General features: G+C 34.5%; 1 protein-coding gene across 1 annotated transcript in view; it reads right to left on the bottom strand.

Moving 5' to 3' along the window:
• The window catches only part of LRRC63 (leucine rich repeat containing 63), an 87,785-nt gene that overhangs the window by 16,444 nt on the left and 57,005 nt on the right, over positions 1–14,336 (bottom strand). The window contains exons 9-10 of the mRNA XM_008050818.1: positions 9,044–9,180; positions 983–1,066 (exon numbers count right to left, since the gene is read on the bottom strand). Coding sequence (XP_008049009.1) covers positions 983–1,066; positions 9,044–9,180 — 221 coding nt within the window. The remainder of the gene's footprint in view (positions 1–982; positions 1,067–9,043; positions 9,181–14,336) is intronic.

Raw genomic sequence — 14,336 nt, 5'->3', positions numbered from 1 at the left:
AAAATCTGAAAAATGAAAAAAGTTTCAGAGTGGAAAAATGTATTATCAAAAACATAAATTCTCTCAAATTTTTATGTAAACCCTAGACACTTGCAATTAAAATCTCAACTTAGTGTTTATATGTGTTGTGAGAGAGGCTGGAAATTATACAAAATGATCTTAAAGATTATGCCCTAAAGAGAATAGTTAGACTACTATTAAAGTCATAATCAAAATAGTATGGTACTGAATTAGAAAGACATAGATAATATTAGGCTATTTAAAAAATTAATGTGAGAAAGAATCAGAGTTTAGCATTAAAATTGCATTGTATATTATTAGCATTTTGTGTATATGTACTTCCTTACAAAACATATATGAAACAAATAAAAGCCACAGGTACACACATAGACAAATTGACATAAAAGTAGTTTGTCATTCTATTAAATGGTTATCTGTACTGTTCTGTAAATAGTTACTTAAAATGTCACGTCTTACAAATACTATATACACTGTGTCCTTTGCAGCAACATGGATGCAGCTGGAGGCCATCATTCTAAGTGAATTATCACAGAGAACTGAATACCACATATTCTTATTTCTAAGTAGGAGCTAAACACTGAATACATATGGGCACAAGAATGAAAACAACAGACACTGGAGAATCTTAAAGATGGGAGGGAAGGAGGAGAGTAAGGATTGAACACATTGGTTCACCATGTGGGTGACGGGCTCAATAGGAGTCTGAACCTCAGCATCACACACTATATATTTATGTAATAAGCCTGCACATGTACCTTTTGAATCTAAAATAAAATAACTTTTAAAAATCACTGTAAACAATAAAATTACATTTTTGGTAAACTTTATGCTTTTTTAAAATTTTATTTCATTTTATGGCTATTATATAAATGAAAGAATTCAATTTTCTCCATCATAATCATGACCAAATATATCATTAAGGGACTTATGACTTTCTGCGTACTTACTACTTCCAAAATACCTGAGTTTCTGGATTTCATTTGGAATAAAAGTAAGATCATTGTAGGAAACATCAAGTTCTTCAAGACGGGACAAGGCAAATAACCTTAAATAGAAATAGAAAATTGATTGTAAAAATGATTGTGTATTTGCCATCATTGGGAATAAATAAATACTAAGTAGGTAATAGTACAGAGAAACTATATTTTTCTAGATCTTGAAATTTATATAGACTCCAGTATAGGTGGTGAATATCAAGAAAGTTTCTAAAATTATTCATCTATCCATGAAGACTGGTTTGAGATGTTTGGAGTAAACAAAGTTTCATTTATAAGAAGGCAATTGAGAAATTTTTAACATCATTTAGATGTATTTTTTCTTGGTTGTATTAGTTTCCTAACATAGAAAATTATTATAATCATGGTGCCTTAAAATAACAGAAATGTGTTCTTTCACAATTCAGGAGGCTAGAAGTCCAAAATCAAGGTGCCAACAGGACTGGTTCCTTCTGGAGGCTCTAAGGGAGGAACTGTCCCTTGTTTCTCTCTTGGCTTCTGGGGTTCCCCACAGTCCTCAGCATTCTTTAGCTTGAAGCTACATAACTTCAATCTCTGCTTTTGTCTTCACATGGCCTTCTTACAAATTCACCAGCCATTAGACTTAGGGCCCACCCTAATCTGGTATGGCCTTATATTAATTTAACTAGTTACATTAACAAAGACTCTATTTACATGGAAGGTTACATTCTGAGGCTCTATATGGACATGAGCCTTGGAGGAACACTACTCAATCCAGTACAATTAATTGCATTAAGATCATCCTAGTAAAATATCTTTCTTCCAGCCCATCAAGATAAGTTCTTAAGAGTAAGAATGATTACATCTGTGTTGCGTGAGCACAAAAAGTCAGAAACAAAGAATACAAGGACAACGTACAAATAACACAGAGTTATGCTGTCATTAGCCCTAACTCCTGGGGGATGGGAGTGGGAATTATTTCTTGAAGTCTAGGTTTGAAAGGCTAAATATGATAGTCATCATAATCTCCAGTAAACATCTCCTGTTTTATGTGTGCTGTTTTTCAAATACCCTCCTGTTTTCCATATACATAAAAGATGAAAAACTGTTTTCATGATCATTGACTAAGGTTCCGTAAGCACAACATTTTACTAACACCTCACTACTTTAGGATGGTATATAACGAGCTTCATGATCCAGCCCCAGAGTATTTGTCCAGTCCACCCCACACTCCCCCATAGCCCCCTCTGGTTCGATATTTATTTACTAAAACTTCCTGAATTAACCAGTTCTCACATATCTCTAAATGCCATATGCAATTCCCCCAAACTTGACTCTGTGGTTTTTGTCTATTCATTTTTATGTCTTGGCTCACATATCATCTTGTCTAAGGAACTCTTCCTGAGTCCTTTGGATTGGGTGAGATGCCTCTTTTATATTTTTCTGCTTACCTCTATCATAGCATCTTTCACATTGTGCAAAAAATTCCAGCTTCCTAAAAATATGAAACTCTAGAAGCCAGGGATTCAATTTTATCATGATTCTAGAGAGAAAATCTGTTCAGACAGCCTCAGTTTGCACAGATACTGTATACCCCAGGAGCATCAAATCTATCACATTTTTGTGAGGATGTTTAGAATTTTCACATTTATTTCATTGCTTTATTTATTAGCACATTATCCAGCACTAGTATTAACAGTGATGACCACCACAGCAATATATATATTTCATTTATTAATAAGCTACTATATGCTCATGGAAATTTAGAATAATCTTTTACCACAACACTGCAAAATTGTCATTATTTTTTGCAGGATTAAAAAAATAAAAGCTGCAAGAGGTTACATAACTTTCCAAGTAAGTATGAAATTAAATATAATTATCCCTTTTCTTCAGATATGTAGAGACAAAGTAATTTATTCCTCTCTTTAATCGATAACAATATGGAAAATAAATGTGTGCAATTTCAGAACTGGCTCTTGATATAGGGCTTTTAAGTAGGTTGTTATTCTAAATAGCTTCTCTTTCCCAAAGAAACTTCCTGCCAATTAAAGCAAATTGACTCAAACAAACAAGGAAAAATTTGATTGTGTTGCTTAAAAGTAGCAATTTTCCGTGTCATTTTTCTTCTGCTATCCACTGAGAAAAAAAGATAACTGCTTTTTGTTTGCTTGTTTTAGCTTGCAAGAGTTATTTCTGCCTAAACTCAGGATTTGAGTCTAAAAATCGTTTTTGTAGTAAATAGTATTTGTTCATGAAGTATGTTTTTTTGTTCACTTAAGGGGTAAAGACATCACCAAAACATGTCTCTTTCCTTTCTGTTTCTCCCTGATTCTTTTCTTCCTTTTCTTATCTATTCTATTCAAAAGCTTTGGGAAAAGAAAAAATCATTTGGATTTTTGAAATTTTTTTTAATCTTCATTTTTTATAACAGAGTTAAAAAGACAAATCAAAGAGTTGTTCATAGTTACAAAACTCTACACATAGTAAGGGAATGTTGATACATAGATGGTTGAGAGTCTGTAAAGGGCATAGCTAGGGTGAAACCCCAGTTCTTTCTGCCTCAAAGGCCTGTGCTTTCCTGCCTCTATGCTGCCTCATACTGTATACCCTAAGCAGGTCAAAGCAAAATGTTAGGAAGCAAAATTTAGTCCTCAGCTTATGCTTGAACCAAATAGATTTTTTTCTTAAAAACTTCTAATTTGCCTCACATCGAAAAAATCCACTGTTATAAAATTTCAAAAATATTGACTATTTTATTTTGTTTTAGAAATTCAGGTCAAGGGAAAAAGAATAATCTGTAGAAACAATTGAAAAGATTGTTAAAATAATTTACAGAATTTTCTTATTTAATTTTTTTAAAAGCCTTAAAACCAAGTGCAATTTCTCTAAACTTTCATATAGACACTAAAGTACCTCATCTCTACAAAAAATCAGAAATTAGCCGGGCGTGGTAGCGTGCGCCTGTAGTTCCAGCTACTTGGAAGGCTGAGGCGGAAGGATCGCCGGAGCCCAGCAGGTCGAAGCTGCGGTGGCCGGGAGCAGCCACTGCACTCTAGTCTGGGCGACAGGGTGAGACTCTAACTCAAAAAAAAAAAAAAAAAAAAGAGTGGATCAGTGGTTTGCCAAAGTTTATAGCTTCTAAGGTGCAGACCTTGCCTTTGGAAGTACCTGCTTTTTCTACTATATCACTTTGAGTCTCATGAAACTAGAAGAATCTAGTTAGGAATGGAAAGATATACAGTGAAAGAGCTCCATCGTATTTTTAGAAAAACTTTGGGAAGTTTCCAAAATAATATATCTCGGGGAAAATATACATAGATTTATTTTAATGTATGGAAACTACAAGAAAAATTTAGACTAATATTGAGAAGAACAGGAAAAAAACAATCTTTTAAATACAATGCTTAGTCACTAAATAAACAGCCATTTTCTTCTGTCAGATAATAGCTAGAAAAAGTACATATCTTAGTGTAAATTCTAACATTATGGTTTCAAATTGGGTAACCAATTGTTTTATTTAATAAAATATGCTAAATTTTACTTGAAATGCTAAATTTATACTGCTAACCCCCCACTTTGTTCAAATGTCCCTTTTTCAATATGGCCTACCCTATCTACCTGATTTAAAATTGCTCTCACTCCCTTTTACAGTTATGTTATTTTTTCGCATCACTTATTACCTCCTAGCATACTATATAACTTATGTATTATATACATTGCTTATTGACTGTCTTTACCTGTGGGAATGTAAACCCCACAGGAGTAGAAATATGTGACTGGTTTTGTACTAGTTTTCTATTACAGCCATAACAAGTTGCGACACAAACTTGGTGGCTCACAACAACACAGATTTATTATTTTATAGTTGTATAGGTTAGAAGTTTAACATGGGCCTCACCATACTAAAACTAAGGCATTAGCAGAGCTGCATTCCCATCTAGAGGTTCTCAGGAGAATCTGTTCCCTTACTTATTCAGGTTATCGGCAGAATCCACTTCCTTCTGGCTATAGAACTGAGGTTCTGGTTTCCTTGATACCTGAAAGCCACTTGTAGGTTTTACATGCTGCCTCATTCCTTGACTCAAGGCCCCCTTAACCTCCATCTTTAAAACCAGCAACAGCAAGTCAAGTCCTCATGTGGCATTTCTCTGACAATTGCTTCATCATCCATCTTCCATTTGTAAGAGCTCATGTAATTAAACCAGGCCCACTCATATAATCCAGCATAATCTCTCCACTTTAAGATCAGCTGATTAGAAACCGTAACTTCATCTCCAAATTTAATTCCCTCTGCTATGTAACATAACATATTCACAGGTTCTGGAGATTAGAATGTGGACATCTTTGGGGACCATTATTCTGCCTATAATAGTTCATCTATAAAGATTCATATCCATGCCACAGGCAAAATACATTCATCCATCCCAAACCCCCCAAAGGTCTTAGCTCATTACAGCACCAACTCAAAGTCTAACATCTCAACTAATTCTCGAAAGTCCTTTATCTCATCATCTAAATTAGGTGGAGGTGAGGCTCCAGATATAACCCAGACAGAAGCACAATTTTTCTCCATTTGTGGGTCTGTCAAATTAAAGAAACAAGTCATCTGTTCCCAAAATACAATGGTGTGACAGGCATAGGGTAACAGTTATAGACATTGTGGTTGAAAAGAGAGAAAATGAAAGGTAAACAGGAGTTACCCATCTCAAGCAATTTTGAAATACAACCGGGTAAACTTTGTTTGGTTTTAATGTCTGGGGATAATCATCACCAGCATCCTGGCTCCTGGGTCTGTCTTCTGGAATATCAACTTCACCTTCCGGGCTCCTTGCCTCATCCCTCTGGGTTCCTGGCTCTACCCTCTACATCATCTTCCCCTTTTAATGAAAGTGGTTTCCTGCCTATATAATTTTTGGAATCTGACAGCTGTTTGTATTTCATGCTCGCTTTGTTTCTTTTGATACACTCTGGCAACATTTCTGCTAGTATAAAATTTTCAAGAAACTCCTGGGTTTCCCAAGTATATCATCAGAACCCATTCCATGAGACACAAGACTTGCCCACAGCACTGTCTCTCAAATGTTCATTCTTCTATGCTTTGTTCTTTTCCATTTCCTGAACATCAATACTAAATCATCACAACTTTAAAACTCCTTTTCAGTCCTCACTCTTCTTGCTCTCAAAAATGATCTTAAATACATGAATAGACACTTCTCAAAAGAAGACATACGGGCAGCCAACAGACACATGAAAAAGTGCTCAACCTCACTCATTTTCAGAGAAATGCAAATTAAAACCACATTGAGATACCACCTAAACCCAGTAAGAATGACCATCATTAATAAAACAAACAACAACAGATGCTGGCAAGGATGCAGAGAAAAAGGAACACGTCTACACTGCTGGTGGGAATGCAAACTAGTGCAACCTCTTTGGGAGATATTGTGGCGATTCCTGAAAGAACTAGAAATTGACTTTCCATATGACCCAGCAATTCCCCTATTGGGAATATACCTGGAGGAACTCAGATTATTCTACAAAAAAGATACCTGCACACATGTTTGTTGCAGTTCTAGTCACAATAACAAAAACATGGAACCAACAATGTTGCCCATTGAAGGTGAACTGGATAAAAAAAATTGTGGTAGATATACATAATGTAATATTGTGCAGCCATAAAGAAGGACAAACATATGGACTTCGCAGCAACTTGAATGGATCTGGCGTTGATCATACTCAGTGATCCATCACAGAAACAAAGAACAGAGTACCATATGTTCTCACTCATAAGTGGACCTTGAACAATTATAATACTATAAGAAAGGGATTGGCAGTAATGGGAAACCGTCGGGGAAGAGAGGTGGAATTGGCAACTGAGGGAAACTGCTAGGGGAGGGAGGGGCATACCTCATCAACAAGGGTACCTGCATAATCAGCATTTGTATACCTAACCCTGAATTGTACCCCACATCTTTATCATAATTTTTTTTCAAAAGGAAAAATAGTGATCTTAATTTAAGCCATTTTAGACTAATCTCCCCCAACTGGTACATAATTAGAGATAAATATATCTTTGTAGACTAAATGAATTTCCTGTTTTCTTACCAATACAACTATATATTTTCCATATTCATTCTAAGATGCTACCACCAGTTTTAGGAGAAAAGGTGTGCTCAAGACCAGAATCATTACCTGGGCCCATGACTTCTTTCCCTCCTATCTCTTGTGAAATTTTGTACCATCTGTCTTTCTCCCACATCTTCAATCTATTCCCTGCTGGTTTATTTCTGTCATCATGTAAATGTGCTTGAATTTTCAAAAAACCAACAACAAAAATGTCGCTAAGATCCCACATTTACTTTAGCTTTTATCTAATCCCTTTTCTCCCACTGCATCCAAATCTCTCCAATGAATGGTCTACGCTCATTATTACCAATTCCTCTCTTCCCATTCCATCTAAACAGTCACTACAAACTGACTTTTGCTCCTACCATTCCACTGAAAGTGTTCTCAACTTTAATCTTACTGAGTTTCCTTATTGTATTTGGCATTGTTGGTCATTCTTCTTTTTCAGAATAATCTAGTTGCTTGGCTTCCGTTATATACCTGTCTCTATGCAATTCGAGCATTTTTTTCTCAGTCTTTATAATTTTCTCTTTATCTGTGTGTCTGAAACACTGATCTTTCTCCAGAATTATCTCCTCCGAAGATTGCTCTACTCATTCTCTTTGATTTCAGATTTAATTATTCAAAATCTTTATCTTCATCCCAAAATTCTCCTATGAGGTTTGTATGTCTAAGTCCAACTTTGTGATGGAAAACACAATCCAAAACCAACATGTTAATCTAAAATAAAATTCATTGTTTTCCTTCCTTCAAAACTTCTTGGCTTTAAACTTGTCACTCTCCTGCTTAAAACCAACCAGGGGCTTCTCACTGCACTTTAAATAAAATAAAAATGTCTTCACCTGACCTCCAAAGCTTCATGGGATGTAGTCCCTGTCAAACTCCTGAACCTCACTTGGGGCCACACACCATTTCACCCAGAGCCATGCTAGCTTCCTTCCAGTCTTTAAAGAGTTCAAACTCCTGCTTGCCTACTTGCTTCATGTATGTTATTTCCACTGTATGATTGTTCTTCTTCCTATTCTTGGCATGAATTCATAAATTTCGGCTTAAATGTTGTTTTCTCAGATACATCTTTCTTAGCAACTCAATTTAATTCATATTCCTCCTGAAAAATGTTCTTTTCATTCATAGTTCTTAGAATGCTTCATATTTACAAATTTATCGTGGATGTTTATTAAAATTCCTGCATCCTACCCCAGATTCTAAAATTGATAAAGGAAAGGATCATACCCCTTTCATTTACCAATCTAAACCCAACTCTTAGGATGGAGCCTAGTCTTTAGTAAATACTCAATAAATGTATTTTACATGACTGTTATTTCACTCTAACTAGAAATCTCAAGAGTTATTTTACTTTTTTTTAAACCTTGACTCTTTTGGCTTAAAACTTTCATTAGGAATTAAATAACTACCAATCTATTTGTGGGAAGAAATCCATCTTTTATGCCCAAATACTAGCTTTCCTATTGAATCAAAATGGCCTTGGATATTATGTAAGCCAGTCTTAGTTTTTACATTAGGAAGCTAAGGCCAAGAATGTTTGTTAATTTCTCCAGATCAGATAGATAATTATTATCAACTTCAGAATCAAAGGTTTAGATTTCCTAATTCCTAGTTCAATGCTCTTCCAGTATCCAAAAAGCCAGTGAAGAGATAGATACAAAGTTCTCCAATGAGCTGCTCTGAATAATTTCATTTCATTTAATCCATACCCAGATAACAGATTTCTAGATGTATATTCACTAGATTCATATAAATTGCCATCTATGTAGCTGGTAGGATTGTTTTTAATACCATAATAAGAAGCAAATCAGCTAATTAGAATTACTATATAGCTAAAAAGCTTCTAGCTGCTTTCAGAAGGGAAACTGATCATTTTCTGAATTATAAACTGTTTACTTTCCATGTTTATAATCTCAGAGTCACAACCTTACCCAGGTGGAAGAACAGTAATCATATTAAAGGCAATGTTGAAAATTCTAAGGAACTTAAGTTGTTGAATTTCAGAAGGAATTTCTTTGATGGGATTATTTCTCAGTTTTAGGACTTGTAAATGTGTGAGACATAATACCTGAGGAACAGAAAAGAGAAACAGACATGAGTGGAATAATAAAGTATGATATATCTTTGAATAAATGTAGTAGAATCAGTATAACAACATTAATTGACTATATCATATATCTCAATAAGAACCTTTGGTCAACCTTCAAAATAAGTGGCCAACATTAATATGTATGACATGATGAGACAGTGCAACTATGATAGTGAGATAGTGACTCAAGGACTATTCTTTCTAAGTGGAAAAGTCATCCTTTTGATCAAGCTCATGATTTCACATGGCAATCATGGAAAGACAAGGGATGGAGGAGATTATCTGCAGAACCAGGAAGATTAAGTGGAATTAACCTTAGTGATCAGTGAAGTGTCAGGTATCATAGTCAGATTGTTTCTGATATCATAATTTCATGTAAATTGATTTATCACATGAAATTTAAAAATAGATTGTACTCATTAAACCTATGATTGTCCTCTTAAATTTACACAAGTAAAAAACAAGAAAAATTTTTAAAAATGATCGTTGCTTGATAATATATTACTATCTCTGGTGAATAATGTTTTATATTAGCTTTATTTAATATTAAATTCAACCCTTTTATCATCATAAAGATCCAAAATTTGTGGTGTATCGAGCGTGCTCATTCTTGTAACTAGGAAGTGCGAGTCTTCCAAGTTTGTTTTTTTTTTCAAAATTGTTTTCACTCCTTGGACTCCCATTCATTTCCATATGAATTTTAGAATCAGCTTATAAAATTTTGCACAAAAATAGAAGTGTGCAATTTTTATAATGTTTGCAATAACTCTGTAGATTAAATTGGCCATCTTAACAATCTTAAGTCTTCTGATCCATGAACAGGGGATGTTTTCCACCTGCGTGTCTCCTTTAATTCTCTCAACAACATTCTGTAGTAATCATAGTATAAGTATGCACTTTAAAAAAACTTACTCTTAGGTATTTGATTGTTTTTCATGCTATTATTAATAGAATTGCTTGCTTAATTTTATTATCAGGATTGTTCATTGCTAGTATATAGAAATACACTTTATTTTTTAATATTGAATTCATACATTGCAGCCTTGCAGAATTCTCATTAGTTCTAATCGTTTTTTAGTGAATTCCCTACTATTTTTTTTATATAGAAGACCATGTTATCTGCACTAGATACAGTTTTACTCTTTTCTTTTTAACTCCTTCCTTTACTCCTTTTTCTTGACTAACTGCCTTGGCTAGAAACTCCAGTGCAACATTGAATAAAAGTACAAGAAAAGACATCCTTGTATTGCTCTTGATCTTAGGAGGAAAAATGTCAGTCTCTCACCGTTAAGGATAACATTAGCTGTGGGTTTTTGTAGAGGATCTTTTTCAGGTTGAGGAGGACCCCTTCTCTTCCTAGATGTTGAGTGATTTTGTTATAAAAGGATATTGAACTTTCCCAGATGTGTTTTTCTGTGTCTGTTGAGACAATTGTGTAGTTTTTTCCTCTTTATTATATCAATATGGTGTATTCCATTGATTGATTTTTGTATGTTGAACCAACATTTCATTCTTTGGATAAATTTTACTTTGTCATGGTGTAAAATCTTCTTTATATATGACTCAATTTAGTATAATAACATTTTGTTGAGGATTTGAGGTTTTTTACATGAGATATTTTTTGTATTTGCTTTTCTTATTTTTTTTTATTTGCTTTTGTATTTGCTTTTCTAGTTTTGGTATCAGAGTAATCCTCATTTAATTGTTCCAACTGGGAAGTGGTCCTTCCTTTTCTATTTTTTGGGAAGAGTTTGTGAAGGATTGGCGTTAATTCTTCTTTAGATGCTGATAAAATTCACCCATGAAGCCATCTAATAATGGGCTTTTCTTTAAATTATTGTTGAATCTCTTCACTTGTTATAGAGTCATTCATATTTTTTTTTCCTTAAGCTTGTTCTGTGTCCTAGGAATGTGTTCATTTCATCTAAGTTATTTAATTGTTTGGTATACAGTAGTTTATAGTATTCTCCTAAAATCTTTTTTATTTTATTATAAAGCTGTGGGGTACAAAGTAAGGATTAACTACCGAAATAGGCTGCATGCAGGTGAAGTTTGGGCCTCCAACTGGCCCTTACTTCCCCTGGTTTGAAACTAGGTACCCTTTGTGTTGTTATGCACCCATTCCCTCCTTAAAATTTTTTTTATAGCCAGGCTCAGTGGCTCAGCCTGTAATCCTGCGCTTTGGGAGGCTGAGGTGAGTGGATTGCCTGAGCCCGTGGGTTCGAGACCCGCCTGGGCAACTTGGAGAGACCTCATCTCTACAAGAAATCAAAAAATCAGCCGGGCGTGGTAGCGCACGCCTGTAGTTACAGCTACTTGGAAGGCTGAGGCGGAAGGATCGCCGGAGCCCAGCAGGTCGAGGCTGCGGTGACTGGGAACGTGCCGCTGCACTCCGGTCTGGGTGACAGAGTGAGACTCCAACTCAAAAAAAAAAAAAAAAAAAAATCTTTTTTATTTCCAAAAAGTCAGTAGTGATGTTCCCCTTTTCATTCTTAATTTTAGTAATCTGAGTCTTCTGCCTTTCTTCCTTGGTCAGTCTATACGAGGTCTGTCAATTTTGTTGATCTTTTCAAAGTAACAACTTTCCAGTTCTGTTGATTTTCTCTACTTTTTCTAGCCTCTATTTCACTGATTTCTGTACTGATTTTTATTATTTTCTTCTTATTTTTACTTTAGGTTTAATTTGCTCTTTTTTTCTAGTGTTTTAAGAGGAAAGGCTAGTTTATTGATTTGTGATATTTCTTCTTGTTTTTAATATAGGCATTTACAATCTAAGGCAATCTAAGAATTGCTGTAAATGCATCTCATGAATTTTAGTATGTTGTGTTTTTATTTTTATTCATCTCAGTTTTCTAATCTCTCTTTTGACTTCTTCTTTTACATACTGATTACTTAAAAGTGAGTTGCTTAGTTTTCACATATTTGTGAGTTTACTAATTTTTTTTCTGTTTTTGATTTCTAATTTAATTCTATAATGGCCACAAATAGTTTTTGTGATTTTTAATCCTTTTAAATTTATTGAGACTTGTTGTGTGGCCTAACATATGATTTATACTGGAAAATGTTCTATGTGAATTTGAGAATTGTGTATTTTGCTGCTATTGGTTTGAGTGTTTCATAGACATCTATTATGTCTAATTGTTTTATACTGTTGTTTACGCTTTCTATTTCTCGGTTATTCTTCTAATTGTTTAATGCATTATTGAAAGTGGGATATTGAAGTATCTAACTATTATTGTTGAATTTTCTATTTCTTCCTTCAATTCTTTCAGTTTTTGCTTCATCTCTAGTAAGTTTTTTTATTTTAAAATATATTTTTTCTGATATTAGTATAGTCACTCTAGCTTTCTTATTATTGCAGTTTGCATGATATATATTTTCTCATGCTTTTACTTTTTTTTTTCTCCTCTTTTTTTCTTCTAAAGATGTCAGGGGGTACAATTAGGTTTAGGTGTATAAGTGTTCTACATACAGATGAAGTTTGGGCTTTTCATTGGCCCTCATTTCCCCTGGTTTAGAATCAAGTACCCTTAGTGATGCTATGTGCCTCTCCTTCCCTGGCAGTGTCCCACTACTGCCGATCTCTCTCGTAGTATTGTGATAAATGTTCTGGACCCACTTATGAGTGAGAGCATGTGGTATTCAGTTCTTTGTTTCTCTGCTAGATCACTGAGTATGATAGACTTTAAATCCATCCAAGTTGCTGCAAAGTCCATAATTTTGTCCCTTATTTCTGTGTAGTACTCCATCATGTATATGTATCACATTTTCTTTATCTAGTTCACTTTTGATAGGTAACACACTTGGTTCCATGTTTTTGCTATTGTGAATAGTGCTGCAATAAACATGCATGCGCAAATATCTTTTTTGTAGAATTATTTGGGTTTTTCTGGGTATATTCCCAGAAGGGGAAAAACTGGGTCAGATGGAAGGCCAATTTCAAGATCTTTTAAAAATCACCACACTGTTTTCCATAGAGGCTGAACTAGTTTACACTCCCACCAACAGTGGAGAAGCATTTCCTCTTCTCCACATCCCCGCCAGCATCTGTTGTTTTTTGATTTTTTAATAATGGCCATTCTTACTGGTGTTAGGTTATATCTCAATGTGGTTTTGATTTGCATTTCTCTGATGACTAATGAGTCTGAGCATTTTTTCATGTATCTGTTAGAAGTTCAAATGTCTTCTTTTGAGAATTGTCTATTCATGTATTTTGTCCATTTTTTAATGGGGCTGTTTGATTTTTTCCTTTTGTAACATTTGAGTTTCTTGTAGGTCCTAGATGTTAGGCCTTTGTCAGATATACAGTTAGCAAATATTTATTTCTCATTCTGTGGGCTATCTCCCCACTCTTTTCCTTTGCAAAACCTTTTCAGTTTTATGAGGTCTCACTTGTCTATCTTATCTCTTATGGCATACACTTTTGGGGTTATGATCAAGAATTGCTTACCTATTCCAATGTGCATAAGGGTATCTCCTGCATTTTCTAAGATTCTTATAGTTTGCAATTTTGTGTTTAGTGTTTGATCCATTTAGAGTTGATTTTTGTGTATGGTGATAGGTAAGGGTCCTATTTCATTTTTCTACATGTGGTCAGCCAGTTTTCCCAGCACCATTTGCTGAATAGGGTCTCCTCTCCCCAGTGGTTGTTGTTGTGACTTTGTTGAAGATGAGTTGGTTGAGAAATTGAGGTTTTGTTTCTGGAATCTCTGTCCTGTTCCATTGTCCTATATGACTGTTCTTGTACCAATATCAGACTCTTTTGATTACTGTAGTCTTATAATAAAGTTTATTAGTGAGTCTGGAAGTGTGATACTTCCCACTTTACTTCTTTTTGCTGAGAATTATTTTGGATATTTGTGGTCTTTTTGTTTCCATAGGAATTTCTGTATTGTCATTTCCAGGTCTGAGAAGAATAATGTTGGTAATTTGATGGGAATTGCATTCAATCTGTAGATTTCCCTGGGTAGAATGGCCATCTTAACAATATTGGTTCTTCCAATCCATGATCATGGAATATTTTTTCATTTGTGTCTTCTTTGATTTCTTTGAGTAGTGTTTTGTAGTTTTCATTGTAAAGGTATTACACTTCTTTGGTTAGGAAGATGCCAAGGTATTTCAATTTTTTGGTGGCT

Source organism: Carlito syrichta, unplaced genomic scaffold, assembly GCF_000164805.1.
Source record: "Carlito syrichta isolate Samal-C Ts95f unplaced genomic scaffold, Tarsius_syrichta-2.0.1 Scaffold153723, whole genome shotgun sequence".
NCBI lineage: Eukaryota > Metazoa > Chordata > Mammalia > Primates > Tarsiidae > Carlito > Carlito syrichta.
Note: the sequence above shows the minus strand (reverse complement) of the source record. Positions and strands in the feature narration are given on the sequence as shown.